Source organism: Alosa pseudoharengus, unplaced genomic scaffold, assembly GCF_046254945.1.
Source record: "Alosa pseudoharengus isolate Yale_2024_CS ecotype anadromous, Long Island Sound unplaced genomic scaffold, YU_APseudo_1.1 YU_APseudo_1.1_scf_16, whole genome shotgun sequence".
In the NCBI taxonomy this organism is placed as follows: domain Eukaryota; kingdom Metazoa; phylum Chordata; class Actinopteri; order Clupeiformes; family Clupeidae; genus Alosa; species Alosa pseudoharengus.
Genome location: NW_027468630.1, coordinates 24922679 through 24946464, shown reverse-complemented (window position 1 = coordinate 24946464; position 23786 = coordinate 24922679). Strand labels below are relative to the sequence as shown.

Here is a 23786-nt window from a genome sequence, read left to right as displayed (position 1 = left end):
AATGTTCACCTTACATGACATCTGGCTTTTAACATCTCCACAAAGTATGTTGTTTTGGTCATCCTGTTATGTAGTAACCGTTTGTGGCTGTAACGGTCTCCCCCCCCCTCTCTCTCACACACACACACACACACACACACACACACACACACACAGCTGTGGTCTTACCTCCATCCGACACAGCCTGGGTCTGCCAAAATAAAACAGAGACAGGCATCATACCCCACAGCACACGCTCAAAGCCACCATCACAAAGACAACAGAAAATCACATTAAAGGAAGGGTCCACACAGAAGATTTGTGCTTACTAGCAGCATGATGTTTTGATTCAGAGGACTTGCTTTTTTTTTTTTTAAACCGCTACACAATTGACACGTTCAAGTAAGAGTGACTGTTGAACACAGGAAACAGGTGTGCTTCTGCAAACATGTTTCATTCAGGTTTGGAGACATTGCATCTTTGAAGGTGGTGTGTTTTGTTAAACAGCTGCATATGCCATTAGCCATATGTTTTTCACTAACTTAATGAGAAAATGCATTTTGTTTACAATTACACAGTTAGTTCTGCTATTAATATATTACAGAAAACACATGCTGATAGACATGACCAGGACGATAACACACTTGATGTGTTATGAAGCAAAGACTACTGCATTACACAAGGGCCATTCATCAAACCATTACCATAAATACAGTAACTGTGGCCACAATGCATCCTGTGGTACATGGCAGTATCTCCGCAACGGTACTGTACAGTGACCGGACAGTGGGCATGAATAAGACTGTTGCAAATTCACTTCAAAGGTATTGGCCACATATGATGGATTTGGAGGGATGGATTTTTATTTTTAACATCATTTTGGCTAACTTCACATTTTACTTCTGATGCTGAACTTTGCCAAGTTGCCCAACGTAAACAATTTAAACAAAGACTCCGCTGGAAAGGTGGCAGCCAATGCAGTATCTTAAAGTAGAACAACCAAGGACAAACAGCAGACTAACGACACGCCAAAGGGGAAATCATTATACCTCTTTGTATATAGACCACTAGGATTCTACTACAGCTCCCACATATGCAAATGAGCTGTCACAGCCTGTCAACTCCACATCATTGATTTCCTGTCACATATATCTTTTTTTCATTTGATATTGAAATAGCAGAGCTTTACATTTCATCAGTGGCAGATAAATGAAAAGCAGATAGTCCCTAGTGGGAAAACATATGAATTAAGTGCTGCTGATCAAATGACTACAGTATACCAGAGCAACTCTTAATGGCACCCATCTAAACATCCCCTCAAAGGAATGTTGAACTCACCATATTCCCAGGTGGAACTTCAAGGCTTTTCATGGTCTTTGACATACCAGCTGTATCACATGAAGTATCCAAACACTAACTCCAGCCGAGACACACCCTGTATCAATATGCTTTCACACCCTCGCAGAGATCATCTCAAGTCACTTCCTGCCTGACTTCCTGTTTGCAACACACAAGAGGAAGTGCGGTTACTCTGGCAGAAACCCACTCGCCTGAGTTTTCAGTGGGAATCGGAGCAGCACAGCAGCTATGTATGGCGTCCATCGGTAGACGGTCCTTATACCCCGGGACGTTGTTTTTATTAGCCAATAAATTGATTATTTTGAGGACAGCATTCAGCGACATCACAATGGGTATACGGATCGTCCATCGCCAGTTTCCCTGTGCTGTTGGCAGTGGGCCCAGGGATGGCTCGGTTCTGGTTGGCGGCCTGGCACACAACAGACCCATACCTGATGTGGGACACATTCATGCCCGACTCCAGCTCTATCGAAGTGGTACACACATACACACCTGTGCTCTGAACCAGGCTCAAGGTAGAGCAGTAGCTTGCCTGTCTCCCTCATCAGTTTATTACAATATTTCAGTGGTTCCCAAATGTAGAGCCACATGCAGGGGAAAAAAAAGAGCAGGAACCCTAAATGACTAACCAACCCAACCCAACCCAGTCCAGTCCAGTCCAACTACTGGTCAAATTAAGTGTGGTAATGCCCTTCCAGCATAATGGTCTGTACCTAAGCTAATTGATTGGTTTTAATTAATATTTTAAAATGTATAATTAACAACAAAACTAAGTAAACAAACAAAGAAACCAGCATCGGCTATCAGCCAAATTGTTGATTTATACATTGGTACCACTATCGGCCCAAAATTTCACAATCAATGCATTCCTAGACAGCTAGTCTAATTCTGATTACAACTTGTATTATACAAGGACATGCTTAAAGGAGAAATCCGGCTATTTTTTACATAGATCTCCATTTCTCAAGTTCACCAAATACTGTCGGCATGAAAAAGCTCGAGTTGCTACAGCCAGCAGCTAACGCACAGGCCCCAGAGTGTAGCCCTGTAGCTGCCTGGCTACATTAGCTGCTGGCAACTCAGAGCCCCAGAGTGTAGCGCTGTAGCTGCCTGCCTACGTTAGCTGCCTGGCTGTAGCAACTCAAGCTAGGTAAAACTGATTGTTTTCGTTTTTCCGTACTAACAGTACTCAGTGACCTCGAGAAACGAAGATCTATGTGAAAATTTCTCCTTTAAGAGAAAAATAACAATAAATACCTAATAATGAAACCATGTTGGATCAGTTTTAAACATAGCTCTGCTCAAATAAAAGTAAAAGTGATTTTAAATAAAATAGTTAACTGACTGATTGAAAAATGTAGTGTTGAAAGTGTTCAAATGCCAAAGAAACCAAAGAAAAGCTATGCTAAAGAGACCAAAGAAATGCTGTGCTAAAGAGACCAAAGAAATGCTGTGCTACAGCTGATGGACATCTCTTTTCTTTTTGTGTAAATTAAAAATGTACCTGATTGATCAATTAAGATTGAAAATATTAGCCGACAGCTATTGTGCTACTGATATATTTTGTTCATTATATAATATGAATAGAATATTTTTGATTTCTTACAGATCAATCAATCAATCAATCAATCAATCAAGCTTTATTTGTATAGCACCTTTCGTTGCAATACAAGGTACATCACAGTGATGTTCCAATCAGTTCAGTTCAGTTCAGTTCATCTCATTCAATATCATTGTTGCAGTGCAATAAACCAGTGTTTTGGGGCACTTAACAGAGCCCTGAGCCCACAGCCCCCTAGGACAAACATTAATGTGACAGGGGCAAGGAAAAACACCCTTCCCTTTTAGGAAGAAACCCTGAGCAGAGTCTCGGCTCATAGGAGGTGGGAAGGGTTCCCTGCCTGGGGCTGGCTGAGTAGGGTGGTGGAGGCATTTAGTTACACAAGTGCAAGCAAAGTCTACATACAATTATCAAACATACATACATACACACACACACACACACACCATACCAAAGTAACATACCATACAGAATACACTCATACATGAAGCACTCATATAAGCATATCAATAGAATGACAATGATTTTGTTAGTAATGAGCTCATTTCAGTAATTGAAATAACAAGGGATTAAGAGTAGGGAAAATAAAGTATATCAGGGGAAAGCTACGTTAAGAGGTAGCCTGTCTTGAGATTCTTCTTGAAAACATCAGATAGGCTATTGCACTTTGGATTGCCAATAAATAAATGTAGTTTAGTGCCATTGGCATTTTTCGCATGACCGATTTCTTTAGTAGGCTATTAAACATGCCTATACCCGTTGAGGGTCAGATGCACGCATGCCTCAACATGTGCACAATTTAACCCAAACTGCTGTCCCAGTTAAAATTAAACCAACGCTAACCGCTCAACAAGCACCAACCAACGTCTCTGAAGTATGTGTAAAACGCAATTTCTCTTACCCTGGAGTCAGAAGCTGTGGATTTTTTTCGGACACAAGTGTTTGGTCTGCATTCACCAAATTTTCGATACAGCAGTTTCAAGCGAGGTAAGAGTTTGCTGACGCCTTGCAGAGCAACCATTCTGTTAAAAACACGAACAAGCATAGTAAACAAAATATGTAAGACCAAACTGTACAATAACATAAGAGTACATCATGCAATTTTTCTTTAGGCACCAACTCGTGCTCACCTAGGCTATTACTAATACTAATGTCACACCTCATTTCCACCACACGTCATGCAGGTAAACCGTTCGTCAGTCAGGGGGTTGGGCTTTACCGACTGGCCAGTTGTGCCAATGTTTGAGAATGGTAAATGGCAATGTAGATGAATTATTCTTCTTCGGTCGCACGAACTATAGGCCAACATGAATATCTGCTGTAGGCCTAGTGCGAGGATTTTAGCCTACTTTACAATATGGTTCTATAGTTTCCTTATTTCACTTATGGCTGACGAGAAAACCAGAATGTTTTTTGAAGATGTTAAATTCAACAGACTCAAAAGTGTCACCTGGTGGCCATAGATTAATTGCCTGTATGTATCAGAATGAACTGTCAAATCAAAAGGGCAAACACTTTTCAACCCACTTTGCAGAAGAGATGTAAACTCTAGCCTAAAATAAAATATTTAAAGGATTGTTTGAAGAGAAATCCTTTGGGCATATAGCTTTGTAGCAATGTAGCTCAAAAGGTGCTATTTCCCTTATGTATAGGCTATAATGTAGCCGCTACATCACTCTTAAAAAAAACAACAGCAGCAACAAAACACCAACAACAATTGCACATACAGAAAGGAAGACATTAACATAATATATAACAGAAAAATATAATTTTATGAGATACATTTAAACCAATGATGTGTGAAGTGTGCCATCTATCTGTATCATTTAGACGTTTGCAGCTTTAGAAAATGGTGATTTACAGTACAGCTCACTTTGTCCAGTGCCCACCCAGGTCAATAAAGCTGCTGCTGCTGCACACTACTGTATATGGAATAATAGAACATCACTGATGGATTCCAAGAATTTCCCTCTTCATCAAGGCCCCTATTTGGATCATCATTTGCATTCTTATCTGTGTTGTATATCTCTCTGTCCCACTGTCACGCTCTACTCTGTTCTCTGCTTCCTGTGCTGAGGGCTTGCTTAAGCTGGCTCCTGGTTAACTTTCTTTTTTCTGTTCAACTGGAAAGGCCTCGGGGAAACACTTAGAACAGGTAACATGCTTCTAATTAAATACAATGATAGCAAATACTTCCTCTGAAGATGTAATGTATACTATATGTGTTGAATACAATGATAGCAAATACTTCCTCTGAAGATGTAATGTATATATGTGTTGAATATTTAAGAGCTTTGGTGTTATGATGACTTAAAAAAATCTGTATTCTCACATACATAGGCCTACAGTATATCGAGATGTTAAGTCTAAAGAAACATTACAATTATTGATGAACTGTTAATAATCAAGAAATTAGAGGTGATTTTTTTTTTTACTGAACCTTTGTGGTGCACAGTGGATGAAGTGCCATTGCCAAATAGAGTTATAGGGGACATATAGGCTACTTATATATGACCAAGGGACCAATCTACTTTTGCATGAGAGGAGTGTAAAAAGGAACAGAACAGGACAGAATGTTTAGATAAATGTGAATTAAAGCATGGAAGAATTTATACTTATGCCCCATCAACATTCAGGTAACACTTTACGGTAGGGTACATGAATTATCAAGAATTCTGTGCCAACATAATCATCATGATTACATGAATTTAAGGTTAATTACTCATGAGCTCATCATGTCTGTGGCCCCTAAACGAAAGTGTTGAATAATAACATGTGTTTAGAGAACTGCAAAGTTGTGTTCAAATCAGAATTTGAGCAATGAGGACCACCTTTTTGGCAGAAAAATAAATAATCATGATCATGCTTAATAAATCATAATTCATAATGATATGCCCACAATACCTAATGCTTTAGGTGATGTGCTGTTCATGTATGAGGTCACGAATGAAAGACTACGAACTCATGTGAATTCCTGATGATTCATGAGATATTACAGTAAGGAATGAAGTAATACATAAATTATGAATTAATTAATGCATGAATTCATGAAAATGCATACCCTTACTGTAAAGTGTTACCAATATTCAACACCATTTAGTGCATTAAGATGGCACCCAGTTCATCAAAAACCAACCAAATGGGTCATGATCCTTCTGTACCTGATCTACAACGCATGCAATATAATATGTCCTGTGCATGCATTGGCAATGTCAGAGACTTTATTCCCCGTATTATAAGTAATTGTACTATCAAAATGAGTTGGAAGCCTTTATTGTAAGGTAAAATAACTTCCTTGTGCTGCTTTCATGTAATTGTGAAATTGCTGTGTTATTTCATTAGTCTCTTTTCATAGGTGCATGCTTGTCATGGACATCTGTCATTATCTCATTAGCAGCATGTCACTGCTGGGTAAGAAACCATTCAATATCTGAGTTCATGTATGGAGGGACCCTGTCATGGCCTGATTATATTTGATGGGTATTTGTTTTGATATAGGGTTGGTTGCCATAGCACAGGATTGCATGCCAGTGACGTGTTTGAACTGTAACAGCAGCCACATTCAAAAGGACAGCTTAGACCGTAAGAGACCCAATTATTTGTTATTTTTCCATTTATTTTATGAACAAAGTATCGCCAGAAATTACTTTGATTTTTTATGTATGGATAGAGTACAGTGTGTGTGCGTGTTTGTGTGCATGTGATTTTATTGATTTTTCAGAGGCTTGTCTTGGGGCGTGTGAGAGTACCAATACATGCATCAGCGGTAGGTGATCCTTAACTTTATTTTATCAATAGTTACTTTGTCAGTACTTTCTTTCTCAAAACTGACATGCTGTAGTGTTTCTCTTTCAGGATTAAGGCCTAATTCAACCTGCATAAAAGGTAAACCAATCTGTTTCAGTTATGCGTCTTCCTGCTTGATCAAATGTTCTAGAATCAACTTCATTTAATTGTAGGCTGTCAAATCAGTAGAAGCCCTTGTAGGATTATGAACACCATTTTTGTATCATGATATCACTCATGAACAAGCCATTCATCCATCACTAGTTTTAAATCTAGGCTCAAAACACATCGCTTCTCCCTGGTTTTTCCCGCCCTTTTATTTATTGTTGATATTGTTAGATCTGTACTCATGTATTGTCCTTTTCTGTAACTTAGCTACAATGTGTGGACATAATATCTTTTATCTGCTTATTGCACTACGGCACTTTGGTCAGTGTAAACTGTATTTTAAATGTGCTTTACACAAAAGTTTTACTTACTTTATTTATGTACTAAAAAGAAGTTGAGAAGGAGACTGGGAGGGGCGGGTTGGGGCCATGTGACTCTGATGCAAATTACCAAACAAATGTTTACATCAACAACACATTAGCAACCATTCAAACCATGGGTCAGATTGTGACTGTTTATATCACTCTATGCTTCCTGATAATAAATAAATGAATGCATGCCTTCTGCATTTTGCATTGCATCCAACTATCAAATTGTCATTCAGCAATCCCAGAACCTTCATTAAATGAACTTTTATTAGGAATTCATATGTAGTTTACAATCTTTTACTCAAGTTTTTTTTTTTCCTACAAGGATATCAGAGCAATGAAGCACACAAGTGCGTACATGTCGTCTGACCACAGTACATTGTTCGCCTTTTTTGGAGAAATACATATGTCTTATCTCAATCTTCATCAGATTTTCCACTGCAGTTGAAAGCCTCTTCAATGAAGATCAATGCGGGGGAACCTGTCAATGTCAGCTGTGAGCACAACCTCACTCTAGACAACATCAAAGAATTTATTTGGCTTCAGGACAATAAAACTTTACCTTGCAAATACACAACCCAGGTGAACCTTAAGGACAGTTTTCCTTGTAAAAAAGCAAGCCAGCTGACCCTTGACGACCAATTCAGTGATTTCAACATCACCTGCAAAATACACAGTCGATGTGGTAACTTCACCTCGGACACCCTGAATATCAGTGTTACAGGTTAGCATTGTCACTTATTATTGCCACGAGTGGTTCAACTCTATATTCAAGTTAACAGTGTATCATGTAGTATGTCCATGTTATACAAAAACATGTACAGTATATGAAAACTATCATGTCTGTTATGTCTGCCTTTCTTGTTTCTCAATATGGATCGCTGGGAACTCCAGACAACAGCCTGTGGATCCTGTTTATTTGCGGAGGGGCTGCTATTTTCCTTATTCTTATTTTCACTTTGGGCATGAAGCTTCTTCTCAAGAGGGATATTGGTAAAGATCAGATTCCTTTGTTTCAGACTAGGCAATCATAGTGATCTGTTGTGTAGTCTCTAAAATCTTCTGAAGTTTAGGTCAACAAGCAACTAGTCAGCTTTAATCTGTTACTTAAATAATATGACATGGTCTAGAGTGTATTAGTGCAAAGAAAATTACTTATCAAACTAAGTACTGTAGTTGATTGCTTTTATGCAGTAATTAACAAATATAGCAAGCAAGAAAGCCTAAAACATTGTTTGAGCATTTGTTTTAATACAGTGAATGTCATTCGCTAAAAACCCAAGTTCCATCACAAATCCATCTCACAATGCAGTTCAATAACGGAGTCAAAAAGCATAAACACTTTCAGCTTGGTCACAGTAATGAATTAATACAACCATGTCTCCACGCCCCACCTTTTTTCCCAATCAATCACATTTTTAGCCTGGCGTAGCCAGATTCAAATTCTTATCAGAAATTGAGTCTGGTGGTAACATGCCATTCCAATTTGATTATGGGACGTGTTTCAACAGATAGCCTATACAGGGGAAAAATACCTCTGCATACAATTGGATAGACCTAACCAATCTGAGCAATGCAATATGTGAATCCATCAGGGAGAACAGCAAAAACACCCTTCTTCTGGACAAATGCCTTATGCTGCTTTTACTTTATCTTTTACAGTTATCGGTTGTCAATATCTTGTATAACAGATGTGATAGCAAAATCTAAACATCTTGCTTCTCTAGCAGCAACCTTTTTGTTGTAATCAAAATCAACAAATCAACAAAGTGCACTCAGGTGACGTGGATGACTACTGTACATCAATGTTGCTCATCTGTCCGTCCCAAATGATTTGATTGGCCTGAAAATGCCTTGAGAAGTCTGAATGCCTGGGATTTTGGCCCGGCATTTAGACTTCTCCATGGAGTGACTATAGACCAAATTTCCTGAACTCAAATTTGGTGGGCGAAATAAATTCGGGCTGGCTACCAAGCTATCACATTTCATGTCAGGAGTGAATATTTGTCATAATTTACATTTCTTTCTTCTTTCCAGCTCAGAGGCAGACCAGAAAGAGGCAAAACAATGTCACAAACCACACTACTACTACAACTACTAGCACGTCTGAATGAAAGGTCTGCTTACCACGTGTAACACATATCAATATTTACCACATGCTAAATACATGACCTTATCAAATAGCACTGTTTGTATCATCTCTGAACATGTAGACTGAGTCAGAAAGTCCTGTTTGTTTATCCTATACAGTACTCAGAAGATCAGACCTTATCCAACACAATATGCCACATTATCCTATACAGTACTCAGAAGATCAGACCTTATCCAACACAATATGCCACATTGCCGCACAGCTTCTTGTACAGGCCATGGTTCTTTCCAAACTGGACTATTGCAATGCATTGTAAGCTGGCCTGCCTGCTTGTGTGAGACCATTAGAGATGATTCAAACTGCAGGGGCACTTCTAGTCTTCAGCCAGCCAAGGAAGACACATGTAACTCCTCTGGTTACTCCAGTCATTGGCATCCAATATAGCAGCCAGAATTCAATTCAAATCCCTCACTTTGGCCTGTGGGACACTTACTGGATCTGCACCTCCCTATTCCTTAGTTTCATGATCCAGCTCTACGTCCCCTCTTGCCCACTGCAGTCCTCTGATGAGCGTCAGCTGTGTCGACCTTCCATCAACACTAAGAAGTCCCGCTCAAGACTCTTTTCTTTTCATTGATGGAATTATTTACCTGATGCTCTTCATTCTAGTGGAGCAGTTTTTGGATCTTCGAAAAGCGTTGAAAGACACACTCTGTTTACTTTGTATCTAAGTAATTCATTCTTTATGTTCTTTATGAGTTATGGTTTGTAAAGGTTTATTGTTATTATTAGTATTGTCATCGTTATTATCTGTTAAATTTGATTTAGTCTATTACTAATATTGGTATATTTTTAATTAATGCTTTATGATTTTACTTTAAACTGTTAATTTTGATGTTATGTTTTTGCTTATGTTTTATGCTTTGGTCAAGTGTCTGCTAAGAACTATAAACATAAGATAAATGTGCACCAGAGTGTACTGCTGGAGGAACCATAGATTGGTAAATTTAATAAGTTTAATCATTTCTGAAATAATTTTTCAGATTTCACCACAGTAAATGTAAATCAAGTGTATAGGCCAAGTATACTTGCGTATACAAGGAATTTGGTCTCTGCATTTATCCCATCCGTGAATTAGTGAACACACAGAGCACACAGTGAGGTGAAGCACACATTAACCCGGAGCAGTGAGCTGCCTTGCTACAGCGGCACTCGGGGAACAGTGAGGGGTTAGGTGCCTTGCTCAAAGGCACTTCAGCCGTGGATGTGGCCATGGGAGAGCAGTGCTCAACTACTTCCCCTTTGGTTCCAAGTCCGAAGCCTTAACCAGTAGACCACAGCTGCCCCCACAGTACTTCTAATCCTATCACAGGGCAATTGTGTTGGCATTATGGATGAGACAGTTTTGTGCGAAATTGCCCCACAATACCACATTGCATGCATCCTATAGCATTATTTCCTCTTTTATTTTTGTATGTTTTGAATATCCCCTTATTTTGTGCATTGTCCCTAATTTAGAATGAATCAGGAACTCTTCATTGAATGTCCTTTGACCTTTAGATGTTGAAGAGATATCACAGTTCAAACCCAAGCTCTTCCAGCAAAAACAAGTCAGTAGAGGCTGTGGGCGTTCATGTGCCTTGCTTTGTTATTTATGTTCATGTCTGAACACATTCATTACTGTTGAGACTGACAGTGTATTCCTCCTTATTATGTATTTGATCTCCCGTGTAAATATGTAATTTTGATATATATAACAGTATGCCTCACATATATTTGCCTTTATCTTCTATCTTATATTCTCTTATTTTCTATCTTCTGTTCATCTTCAGTCTTGTTACTTAGGCTACTTAATGTTCTGTCATGTAATGTACAGTACCATTAATTGTTTGTCAAAATTAACTAGAAATGCAATTCCAAGGAATTGCAAATGCAAACAAAATATTATTATATTTTATTGCTATTAAAAATATCAGTTATAGTTACAGATAATGCTAGCACAAAGATAGTTGCTAGGGGGTTTCTAGGGTAGATTTGGTAAATAAAGCGGTTGCTATGCTAGTTGCTAGGGTAATAATGTTGGTTGCTATGGTGGTTGACATTATGGTAGTGGCTGATTGTTTTTACACATGAATCTCAATACAAATTGCACTGTGCCTATTTACAAGGGCATTGTTCCCATCTCTTTTGGGGCCTACCATCAAATGTTGGACCTCTATAGAAAGCTGAGAACCTGTAGTTTTCGTAGGAAACAGTCAAAATACAGTGTAATGTACTCACACAAAGTTACAGCAAAGTCCTTTTAGGCAAGTCCCTCCACTCGGCGGCCATATTGCAACGCTTTTTGGGCACTCATCGGGCATCCTCTTCGGCAGAAATGCGTGTGAGCAAGGCTTCACGACACCAATCTTGCTCCAGCTGCGAGTTCACAATACATGATTGGCACGATGTCTTCTCAACACACCATATGATTGGCTCAATGTATTCACATCACACCACATGATTGGCTCAATGTATTCACATGTCGACGTTTTGCCAGGAAGGGGTGTGATACAGTATGTGTAGACAACGGCCATATTGGCGTTACAAACTAGCCCCATGCATTTCTATGGAGATTTTTTGAGTGCTGTGTCTACTCATTAGAAAGTCTCTGGTTACAGAGGCTAGAATATAGTTTTTTCTTTCTGCTTCTGATTACTGATTACAAGCATCTCTGAACTGACCACATTTCAGCCCTCTAGGTCACTTGATATCCCTTAGAAACATAACTGAGCCCTAGCACCAGGTTTTGTGTGCAAAAGTAGATCAATACAGAATGAAAATATGAGTGCTTTAGACCATTATTTGCCAAGGTATTTATTTTTGTAAAATGCCTATGGAAACTCCCCATAGGACTTTTTGTTATCCAAAATGCATACTGACACTCAAATGCTTACTGCACATGAACCCCTTTGTGTAGAAGCATAATCCTGGTCTCAAATGAAATGTAACACTTTTTATTTAGATGGTATGTCAGGTGTTCTGATATAGACTGACTACACAAAATATGGAATAATTACAAAAAAGTCTCTATTTTTGCATTTACTTTGTTGGTTCAGTGAGTGTGTATAAGATAGACTATACATCTGTACAACTAATATTGGATAATACAACATGAAGATTCAATTTCTATGGATTCTTGTGAATATATTTCAGTACCCAATATGTTGCATCTACTTATTGTGCTGCAGCTACACTGCAGCCAGAAGTCAGGGTAGCACCAAAAGCGAAGGAGGGGGAGGGGGGCATTTTGGATAAAATTTAATTGAGACATAATCAAATTATTCTGAGAATGTAAAGCACTATACAGATTGTACATGAACAAAATGGTCATTTTTGGATTCCCAAGAGCCAAAGCTTTGAAATGGTGTATAACATTACTATGCTGCATAGCAATGTGGTGCATACGATTGATTTAGAATGTTGGGGGGAGGTGGGGGAGGGGGGTAAAATAATATTACGTAAAAATTATCTTACGAAAAAACGCTAGGTTAGTCTCTTTATACAAAAAACAGTACCAACTACATTTTTGATCTTAATATAAGATTAATAAGACTTGGTTAGATACACAGTTTTTGCAGTGTAAAAAGTAAACCTTTTCTCTAAAAAAAAAAACTATACTATATATAGTTATGGGACAGTCTCACTCAAAGATTTTGAGAAGTAACGCTTAAATGCTCATGCAGGTCAGACCATGTGTAAGTGCTCATCGCTGGCATGAAGTTTGAAACATGAAACATGAAACATGGCAAATCTGGGGACATGGAAAGATTTCACAGACTTTCAGAGCCCCACATTACAACAGGATGTCTCAGTTGACAGGCTTAAAAATGATATAAAAATAAATATGATATATTAAGACATTCATGTACTGCATAACAATATAGAGACCTCTTTTTTATTGCATAATGTTTGTAGTACTGTTTTATTGCATTGTTTTATTGCATAATTAAGAAAAGCAGAAGTACATTTGTCATGAAGCCCTTATTCTGGTCTAATCCACAAACAAACAGTACCACAACACACGCTCCATGACACTCCACGGTGCTGGTGCAGTGTAGTGCAACTTCACTTGTGTGCTTCTGCTCAGTAGCAGCTGGTGTAAGGATAATCCAGGTAAAGCCCCAGCATAGGCTACACAGAGAGAGGAAGACTATGGCTAATTCTGGACCCTTAATCCTGGCACGCTCCACCCCCGCCATCATGCCCATTCCATGACCGAGAGAAGGAGCAACCAAACCTGATCACAACGTGGAGTACTCATTAGGCACAACCATACACACCTACAGATTCCCCCACACATTCACACACACATACACAACAGTCTTGAGGTGTTCGTCATCGGTGCTGTAGTGCTGTTTAGCCTCATTCACTGGTAACCTCGCGAGCACACAGTCCCTCTCACCTGTGGGGTTTGCATGAGAATGTAGCTGCCCCGTTCTAGAATTCACGGCGGACCAGACAACACCATGGGAGAAGCTCCAAAGGTACGTTTACATATCCTTCTGGTTCATTCCTTGAGCTTGATGATACTGTGTTTTTCTTAAACATCCCAACTGTACAAGCCTATATTTTCAACCATCTGGCCTTCACTTGTGTATATGTTCATAACTCTGTTCTAGCACTGGTACTGCGGGTACTGAGTTCATTGACTTGACATTCACAGTGTTCTTGTAAAATCTGTATACCATATTATGAAATGTATATCAACTAAAAACTAGACAAACTGAAAATAGTGGTGACGAAGCACTGTGAATCCATCCAAGTCAGCCCTTTTCTCTAAACTGTGTGCAGTTTCTGTTACTTGTTGGACTCTGCAAAATGTGTGGATGTTACATTATATAAAGGAAAGGGGCCCAGTTGAAGACAGAATGGCTTGTGCCTTGCCATTAATCTAATTACTGTAATCAGTTGTTACATGAATGAGGCATGAATAGGTGCCAGTGCTATTCCAAATGAAGGCCGGTTAAGCCTTATAAAGGACAGGCAGACTCAGTTACTCAACAACTCAGACAAAGAAGGTGAACATCAATGTCCACTGGACCCGGAACAAGCCACAGAGCCCATTTTGAAGGAAATAGATACCTCTACTTGAACATATATGACTGGGTCATCGAGTTACTGAATGACAGAGAAAAACAGTCTGAAGCTTGACCTCTGTAAACAATGAAAGCTACTGTAAAATAGCTGCCATTTTGCCCTTTTCAGAAAGACTGTCCTGGTAGTCACTTGGAGATAAACAGACCTACAATTCTTGGCACGCAAGGGAAGGAACTTTTAAAGAAAGGAAGTTTTTAAAACATGCTTTTATCTTTTTTATGGGAGGCCTGTGTGTGTAGATAACTAGTTTCTCAACATCCTCAAACCGATTTTTTGATATATGATCAAGTCACAGACGTGCATTCTAACTGCTTTGCCTGTTGATTGTGCAGTATTTTGCTCCAGACCCACTTTTATAACACCAGTGGCTGAATAAGTTGCTAAAGTAGATCAGTTAGCAACGATGACTAGCTGTTTATTGCCATTGCCAGTTGCAGTGTAGATTAATGTATGTTAGGAAAAAGGCAAAAAGGCCAGTCTGTTTGTGGGCTAATTCACTCCCTGGTTTTACAGGAAAATCTCTCGTGCCCCTTTATCATGGAAAATGGATGTGCTCCTGCACAGATTACCAACCGATCCAAACGGCCAAATCAATCAAAAACAATTTTTGGAGAAAGGATAGGATTTCATTTGTTATTTATCCAGACAAATCTCCCTTCATTCCAGGGCTTGCTCTCAGTTCTACAGAAACTGAAGGGGAGCACAGAGCAGGAGCTGAGGATAGTTCTTCTGGGTTTGGACAATGCTGGTAAAACCACCTTACTCAAGAGCCTCGCATCTGAGGACGTCAGTACCATTACACCCACACAGGTTAGTACCATTATACCCATGCAGGTTAGTGCCATTATACCCACACAGGTAAGTACCATTACACCCAAGCAGGGGTGGCTAACTTGCGTCACAACCTTGGTAGTTCGCTCCGTCGTTCTTGGATTTGGTGTTTCTAGAAATTGTAGTTTGAACTCTCAATCGCAAACAAGGACGCAAAGTTTGGTCGTTTGTACTATTGCCCCTGGGCAGTCGCACTTGTGTCATTCTTTGGTAGTTCCAGTTGGTGTCCGGAGCGTCTAACCAAAAATCACAACCGCCTAACCAAAAATTCTTAAGTGTGACTCAATGATTGATCCATCCTGTAGCATCATTTTCATTAAGAGACTGACTCCCCTACTGGGCTCATTCTTGCTATTTATGTTAATTCGAGTATTGACTTTTTGATAGGTTAGTATTATAATCGTTACAGACTCTTAAAATCAGCAGGTTAGTACCATTACACCCATGCAGGTTAGTACCATTACACCCACATAGGTTAGTACCATTACACCCATGCAGATAAGAGAGAGAGAGGAGAGAGAGAGAGAGAGAGAGAGAGATAGAGAGAGAGAGAAAACAATGCACATTAGCGCTTATTTCAATCACATTTTCAGCCAAACTGAATGAACATGTAAGGAGTAGGGTTATCACCATGATTGTGAATAAAACTGTTGGCTCGATGGTGTTTTGGGCCCCCACCGTCGACTTCAAGGCAGCGCTGCAGCCGTCGACTTTAAGACACCTACAATAATTTCCTGTGTATTAGCTGCATTGTGTATAAGCCGCAGTACAGTGTTTTATGCCGGTAAAAAAAAAAAAAACATATTAATACCATATTAACTGCCCCCATGTATTAACCTCATAGCTGAATAAATTAAGCAAAATCAATGTATTAACTGCGGCTAATAGTTGGTAAATTACGGTAACCCTAACCCTAACGTTAACCCTAACCCTAACCCTCGCCTAACTCTAGTACCTTCCAGGCAGCACTGCCTTGAAGTCGACGGCAGGGGCCCAAAAGGCCATAATATGTCAAACTGTTGAGGTTCATCTGAGGTCATCACTGAATCATGCAGAGTAGGCCTACCAATATAAACATTTCATGTTTTTTCTATGATTAATCCTTCTATAAGCAGACACCAACTTTATATGTTAGCGGCACAAAATGACATTTGGACCAGAATTGTTGTAATAGGTAATGGATACGCTGAAGGTGTGGAGGCTAGAATGGCATTTATTTTTGAGCATGTGGGTAAACTAGTAAAGCATGTATAGAAGGCCTTAGTTAACCTTAGTTACTTACTAGTTGCTTTTACTCATTGCATGGGACTAAGAGCTGTGAATTTCATTGCCTGCCGGGCTCTGAGTAGATGTGTTTTAAAGCTGTACACTACATGACATCTGTGCACCCTGCCTATGTGCTTAGTAAGCAGCCACATGCCCATATGCATCATTACCATGACGAGCATGACAGGAAGCAGAAGCTCACCCAAAGTCTCATGCTTTGCCTCATCGCACTGATGCAAGATCCTCTCAACATAGACTTACACATATGATTTATCTGTTACCACCATTGACTTTGTAACATTGTAAAAGGAGGAAGCAGTATTGGCTCAGATGGGGTGTGAATTATAATCCAAGGGTCTTTTGGAGATTAAATATTTATCAAGTCAGGGAAGTACATTGACAAGCAGATTATAGATTCTTAAAATAGACCAGCACATCATGGTCTACCAGTGATCTGAACAAAATTAATTAATTATACTATCTAGCTATCTAAGTGTGTGTGTGTGTGTGTGTGTGTGTGTGTGTGTGTGTGTGTGTGTGTGTGTGTGTGTGTGTGTGTGTGTGTGCGCATTGTTTTACATGCATAAATAATTAGTCCTTGATCATTTTGTTGGCTCAGATTCAGATCAACAAAATCCACCAACTTGATGCTATTATTCTCACATATAGTTTTTGATCACATCAAACTTCTGTGAGATGCATATAAGAACAGTCCTACAATAATACTCTGTTCATAAATTCTCTTTTTCCCTGTCAAAATGTATGTTTGTTATTAGCGCATTAAAATCAAACTGGGATATGCTGTGGCCTATGTATTATCCTCAGGGTTTCAACATAAAGAGTGTGGCCTCTCATGGAATGAAACTGAATGTCTGGGACATCGGAGGGCAAAGAAAAATCAGGACCTTCTGGAAAAAATACCTAGAGAACACAGATTTACTGGTTAGAAGCTTGTCTTAATCTTGATTTGTCTTTTCCTGGATGTCAACTTGTATATCTTGACTTTGTATGCAGCTCTCTACAAGAGTTTTGCTATATACAGTATATATATATATATATACATATATATATATATATATATATAAAAAAACAATTGCATAAACATGTTTACTTGATGCTGTGTCTCTCAGTTAATGCATGAGAAATATGACATGGATTATCTTAAAATTTCTTTTGTTTTCTTTAGATCTACGTCATAGATAGTGCTGACAAAAAGCGATTTGAGGAGACAGGACTGGTAAGACTGTAAACAAGATGTTTCCTTTGGCAAATGTATCAGGCTGCTTTTGTCGGTATTTGTTTAGGACAGCACACCTAGGCATCAACTGTGTTGGCTGTGTGCTTTTCATTTGCATGATTGTACACATGAGAAAACAACAGCCAGGGTAACAGAAGGTGAATTGTCAAACCCATTTTTATCTGATTTTGAATGGGTGTTTTATGGGTCTTTTAATGATGTTTTCTCTCTCTCTCTCTCTCGCTTTGTGTGTGTGTGTGTGTGTGTGCGCACACACACTTAATTCTCTATTTGCATTTACAGGAGCTAGCTGAGCTGATCGATGAGGAGAACCTGAAAGGAGTTCCAGTACTTATCTTTGCCAACAAGCAGGACCTGGCCACTGCGTCCCCTGCCAGTGAGATAGCTGAGGGGCTAAACCTGCACACGTACCGGGACCGGGTCTGGCAGATCCAGGCCTGCTCGGCGGTGTCTGGAGAAGGAGTGCAGGTACACGTCACAAATCACAAATAATTAGACACATGGAATATAGAAGTGAGTATACACCTCCCAGTGCACATGTACACATACATTATAGTCGGTATAACTATAATCACTAAATGTGGAATGTTTCTTTGACACAAAAAAGTTGCTGGAGAATGATAAATTCCACAAGTGCTACGGACCGAGGCATGTGACAGATCTAGTAGAACTAGTCCAGGGCAGCTGAGGATGTTTGTGTTACTGCGTTTTGTGACCTAAGAGGGATCAGAAACTAAACCCGTTAGGTCACTTCTCCACCTCTCGGACTGAATGAATACACTGATCTAGGACTGCTAAGATAGCAGCTAACTGCTCAGTTCTGGCCCCACTCTTAGGACCAGATTGCATGGACACACCAAAATGGTGTGGTGGTAGCGTAGTGGCTAGGAGCTGGGCTAACATGCAGTAGTCTGAAAAGTTGTAGGGTCTATTTCCGGCTTCCACTGTTGTGCCCTTGAGCAAGGCACTTATCCCCGAGTTGCTCTGGGGAGAATGGTGCTTGTAATATAGTAGACATGTAAGTCGCTTTGGATAAAAATGTCTGCTAAATGATTAAATGTAAAGTGCCATGAGGTATGTGTGTGCTATCTGGATGCTGTGGACAAACCTTAAATGTCTTCTTGTTGTTGATGTTATACAGGGCATAATGAACAGAGATGATAAAGACAATGGTGAACTTCCACCTGATACATGCAGAAATATGTCAGATCTCAAACTATTTGGTTCTAATGTGTGATTGCTTGAGAAGGCAGTTTGTTAATTTGAAAGAAAATACAGAGCTACACTCTTAAAACGAATGTGTTGTCCCTATCTGGACACAGAGATGTGTTAACAAACAATGCGAGTTGTGTTATTTACAACACATATTGTGTAACAAATAAAAAAAGGAAACAACACAAACTGTGTTGTCCCTATCTGACACAGAGATGTGTTAAAAAAACACAAGTTGTGTTGTTTTCAACACATTCGTTTTGAAGAGTGTACATCTTATGGTCATACTGAGAGGTTGTTTGGGGTGGAATTGTTTGGTTTAATGTCAGCTTGCTGTTCCCTTCCTTCTCCTCCACAGGATGGCATGAATTGGATCTGTAATAACCTTGTCAATCGGAAAAAATGAGCCTGCTGAGTTGTTTAACGAGTTCTGGAGAAGAGAAGTCCAAACCCTCTAATGCCCAGTCCTTAACGTGTGGTTATCCTCCCTTGATTTGCATATAACATGAGCTATTTACATTTTGCACCATGTATTTGTGTATACGGGGTTTTTTTTTTGTATGCGTCATCTTAGAACAACTTTCAACACCCAATGAGATGATGGTTGTGAATCTTAAAGGGAGCTTTGTAACTGATTGAAGGGAAAAGGAAAATGTATGTAAATGTAAATGTATTTGATACAAACATACAATCCTCTTTCCCTTGACTGAGAATGGTTCCTGCCAGTGTCTAACGTTAACCCAGGGCAGAGGAGGACGAAAAGCAGAAAGGATCACCGTTAGACCTTTCATATGTCTTTGTCATTACTGTCTTCACATAGAGGTAGATGCAGTAGGCTACTGTAATAATGTACAGCAAGTGACTGGTCTTCTGTGGTGTATTAAACTTTTGACATTATAAAAACTTGTAGTCATTGATTTCCTGTCTGTAGAAATTGCTTGCTGCAAGGGAGAAATGAGTCCAATTACAGACGGGAGCTAATAAAGGAAGAGGTCTACCCAGGATCCAGATGAATCTAGAGTTGATCCTGATCGCCTGTGAAACGATTCTGGATAGTTTAAATAAAACCATAACGTAGACTGTTTAAGTAACACTAAACTAGTCAATGAACACACAAGTAATGTTGTAGGATTTCATAGAGTTTTTGCTTCTCTAACTTTAACTCCATTTGTCTCAAGCTTGTCATACCCCATGCTCCTTTAGATAAGAGGCAATAGCACAGGCCCTCTTGTGTATAAATCCAGCATGCACTCCTCTCTTCCCCATCAAAAACACCAGAATCTTGTGCGTCTTCACCACTGTGATGGCCTTCCCATCAACGCCTTTCGTTCGGAGGTCCACGAAGCGAAGTTCCGTATCGCCGCTGATCATGCCGTCTCGGATGACCAGGACCTTCCGTCCTCCGATGGTAGTTCCCATCTCCAGCAGATTCCCTCGATCTCTTCCCATCAGGGCCTCCAGCTCTGGGGGGGAGATAGCTGCCATGAAGCCTCCAGGCTTGGAGGCCAACACTGCTTTGTTGTAAAAACCAACCAAAGCTGCATCCTCTGTCAGCTTGTCCTTAAGGATGGCTTTGATATAATCTGCCCAGTCTGACATCCCACTGAATTAAAAAGCAAAACACAATTATTTCATTAGTTAAATTAGGTAATAAAACAGAATAGCATGATTTATGAACCAGAGTCTTCTTGGCAGTTAGATTAGGTTGATGGTTCTGAACTGACACTTTTGTCTAAAGTGATGTACAATAATCACTAAACATCATTACAATTTACAATAATCATATAATCATAATACCAGTAACCATAAACAAATGCAAACCATGACTCTGTAAGGAGACTTAAAAAAATCCCCAAACTATCGCTAGAACAAAGAGAATTAGGTACAATTTAAAGATTGACATGAAAACTATGACAACATACAGCAATATTGCAGCTGACATGAGACAGATCTATTCTTTTGCTTTTGGATCAGGCAGTTTCCACCAAAGATTCTAGAACAGAGGTTTCCACATGATCTATGATGAAACAACACTCACATTCTTATCTTTATTTCAATTGTTCAGATCTAATTCCACAACTGTAAACATTCCCTATTACCAAGGCAACAAACACTTCAGTTGTTGATGTAACAAAAGGTTGCTTGCATACCTCCAGTATTCCAAATTACATCATCTTCTTTGTTTCCCCACTCAGATCCAGCAGATGGCAGGAGAGTCTCTAAAGCTACCTCATCGTGCCCTCATAGATTACAATCATGTAATCGCTCATAGAACCCACCTGTATTATATTCCCTGCCAATAGGCTCTTTAGAAAAAGAAGAAAAGTGTTGTTGCGTTGTGTTTTAGTTCTAATGTCTGTATTGAAGATGGTCAATAAAGCTTGACGGCTGGATCAGGATCGGCGATTAGATGATGATTTATTGTAGATGGTACAATAATGAATAACAGAACACAGGCTAAGTCTCGAACAGTAAAACTGTGCAGAGTCTAACAGTTGTGGTTGTTATTAGAAAGATTAGAAGATGCTCCTCGAGTTGCTTCCTCGATCCGTCTCAGAGTCAAAACCTAAGACAAAGCCTGTTATACTAAAACATACAAATGTTAATCATGCCAACGTGGTAGCAGGTGCCAACCAGTGTACAGTACAAAAACGCTATCTCCCTCGGCCCATATTATCACTGATGTTCCTGAGCTCAGGGCCGTATGACCTTTCTGATGGTACACAGGCCTAAAACAACATCATGTACAATGGTATGGGCCTGTCTCCATTGTACTGTATACTACACACAGAAGTAACATATGAACACATCAGAATACAGTGAGAATACCCCAGAATTCTACAAAAGAAAGAAAATAAAATATTTTTTAATATTATTTACAGTCTATGGTTCAAGTAGTGCTGGTTATATTAGTGTTTATTGGGTGTATTCTCTGCTCCTAAACCATGACCAAATAGAACCTCACTAGCCTAGAAATATAGACACGCCCCTAGCCCTGCCAGGGCTAGTCTAGCAACTCTCCGTCTTGCTCCAGAAATAGAAACTTAATCAGGCCAATGAAATCGTGTATAGAGTCGTTAGGTGGGCTTAACATAATGATTGATGGCAGAGTTGCAAAGGTTTGGCTTGAATTCCCTGCTACTTGAAAACAAATAAGATGGATGTTGCTGCTGGTGAACAGTGTGACACGAGTTAAGCTTTTATTAAGTTGGCAAACGTTTGAACTAGCCAACTAGCTCCGCTGGTGGGAAACGCATGGGACTCATAGCGCTGCCGCTGTCCTATTGCGTGCAGAGGGAATTTGAAAGACAACTGATTATCCCGCCCCTCGGACTGAGCACTGCGAACGGTGAGTGCCCAGACCCTACATTTTAATGTGGGTCTGGCTCGTCAGGCTAACCTGACACTGCTTTCCTCCTTAAAGATAAAGATGGTTTTATTCACAAGCAGTGGATCACCTGCAATAAAACTGTGAAAATTAGTTTCACATTGATATTCCAGCATTGATATTCCTTTCTAAGGGAACACTGGATTGAGCATCTTAGTCCATAGCTGACTCCACAGTCGCAGCCATGGTCATGAGACGATAGAGGGATAGTTTTGTTAACAATCCTCCTGCTCGTGCTCAGTGATGTGGAGTTTTTACAGTACTGGCAACATACTGGGTTGTGAAGAGCCTAAACAATAATATGCTATACAATAACATGCACATTTTCAAACAAACATAATATAAAACATAATGACACAGACAAAAGACGAAATGTATACCATACTGCAGTCGATTCATCATATGGAAACCCACGATCTAAGACCCACTCAAGACTGAAAATCCATTGATAATTATAGCATACATAGTAGGCCTACACTCTGTGATTAGTCTACACCTATTGTTTTGTACTCTTTTTATTCTCCTCCTCCTATCACCACTAACCACCCAAGTGATGCTGCTCTTGTGCATGCTTCTAGAGAAGGTTGTCATGGAAACCTGCCCCTGTTTAAGACAGTACTCCATCCCTCTCTCCCCTCCCTTCCCCTCTCCCCTCCCCTCCTCTCCCGTCTTCTCCTCTCATACCTAGTCCGTTATTCCACTGCATTCTCTCTGTCACAAAGAAGACGCTGAAGATTCTTTTCAAAAGGCTCAGGGACAGACTCCACTGTGAGACAAGCGTGAGACGATCGAAGGTCAGCTGGGTTTTTTTCTTGCTTCATATGTTGTTGTTGTTGTTGTTGTTGGCATGGCAACTCTAGCTTTTCTGCTTGGCCACCTCATTGCTGCTTGCAACTATATTTGTTGTTGTTGTTGTTGTTTTTAAACGGTCCTGATGAAACTTTAGCTGTCAGCGCTTCAATTTATAAGACAACAAAGTTGTTAACATTTGTGTTTTCACATGCTTTTAAATCAAGTGCTGGGTTTCTTCTTCTGTCAGCATTTCTGGGGTTGGCTGCACCTTTAAGCAAACATGACATACTGTATAAGCACCTGTCGCAGATAGTGGCTGAAGTGTCACTTTGACAAGCTTCATATAATTAATATAAAACAGATTATTTCATAAATAATATGACAAAGATAAAAAAAATTCATAATAAGAACAATTCATATTTTAATCTTTATAGCAAAGGCCTTAATGGGCAAACTTCCCTGTTATATTTGCAGTCTTCTGTTTTTTCGCCCTACTACATATAGCACCCGTTCTTCAAACAAGCTCCTCCTACAGTCTTCAATATCACAAATAAAACTGGGGAAATCTGCCTTTTCATCCTTATCCACATGCCTGGAATGAGCTTCAACACACGCTCAACTTGGACTCCTTTCTTGTTTTTAAAAGT

General features: G+C 39.6%; 4 protein-coding genes across 7 annotated transcripts in view; 2 read left to right on the top strand and 2 right to left on the bottom strand.

The window, feature by feature from the left end:
• The window catches only part of rgs14a (regulator of G protein signaling 14a), a 12521-nt gene extending 8097 nt beyond the window's left edge, over positions 1-4424 (bottom strand). The window contains exons 1-3 of one of the 4 annotated variants that reach the window (XM_076287540.1): positions 4030-4424; positions 3801-3921; positions 169-190 (exon numbers count right to left, since the gene is read on the bottom strand). In XM_076287540.1, coding sequence (XP_076143655.1) covers positions 169-190; positions 3801-3920 — 142 coding nt within the window. In that variant the 5' untranslated portion in view covers position 3921; positions 4030-4424. The other 3 variants (XM_076287541.1, XM_076287539.1, XM_076287538.1) reach the window with 3 other exon arrangements.
• LOC143125795 (uncharacterized) lies at positions 3801-12422 on the top strand. Its single transcript, XM_076287542.1, has 10 exons — positions 3801-3886; positions 5031-5054; positions 6242-6310; positions 6398-6481; positions 6621-6665; positions 6755-6784; positions 7592-7885; positions 8056-8154; positions 9199-9278; positions 9412-12422. Exons 3-9 carry the CDS (start codon positions 6259-6261, stop codon positions 9273-9275), a joined length of 681 nt encoding a protein of 226 aa, XP_076143657.1. The 5' UTR covers positions 3801-3886; positions 5031-5054; positions 6242-6258; the 3' UTR covers positions 9276-9278; positions 9412-12422.
• Positions 12423-13761: 1339 nt separating this feature from the next.
• On the top strand, positions 13762-19810 carry LOC143126274 (ADP-ribosylation factor-like protein 3). The gene is made up of 6 exons (XM_076288173.1): positions 13762-13779; positions 15059-15202; positions 17315-17431; positions 17676-17726; positions 18030-18215; positions 19318-19810. Exons 1-6 carry the CDS (start codon positions 13762-13764, stop codon positions 19363-19365), a joined length of 564 nt encoding a protein of 187 aa, XP_076144288.1. The 3' UTR covers positions 19366-19810.
• Positions 19811-20141: 331 nt separating this feature from the next.
• Positions 20142-20558, bottom strand: LOC143125268 (profilin-3-like). The gene has a single exon (XM_076286605.1). It carries the CDS (start codon positions 20556-20558, stop codon positions 20142-20144), a length of 417 nt encoding a protein of 138 aa, XP_076142720.1.
• Positions 20559-23786: the final 3228 nt, after the last annotated feature.

Bases quoted from the DNA above. Each gene is read 5' to 3' on its own strand.
- LOC143125795 (XM_076287542.1), top strand. From the start codon at position 6,259: ATGCTTGTCATGGACATCTGTCATTATCTCATTAGCAGCATGTCACTG. The intron at 6,482-6,620 runs GTAAGAGACCCA...TTGATTTTTCAG, and splicing joins TCAAAAGGACAGCTTAGACC to AGGCTTGTCTTGGGGCGTGT. The intron at 7,886-8,055 runs GTTAGCATTGTC...TGGGAACTCCAG, and splicing joins CCTGAATATCAGTGTTACAG to ACAACAGCCTGTGGATCCTG.
- LOC143126274 (XM_076288173.1), top strand. The intron at 17,727-18,029 runs GTAAGACTGTAA...TTGCATTTACAG, and splicing joins GATTTGAGGAGACAGGACTG to GAGCTAGCTGAGCTGATCGA. The intron at 18,216-19,317 runs GTACACGTCACA...TCTCCTCCACAG, and splicing joins TGTCTGGAGAAGGAGTGCAG to GATGGCATGAATTGGATCTG.
- LOC143125268 (XM_076286605.1), bottom strand. From the start codon at position 20,558: ATGTCAGACTGGGCAGATTATATCAAAGCCATCCTTAAGGACAAGCTG.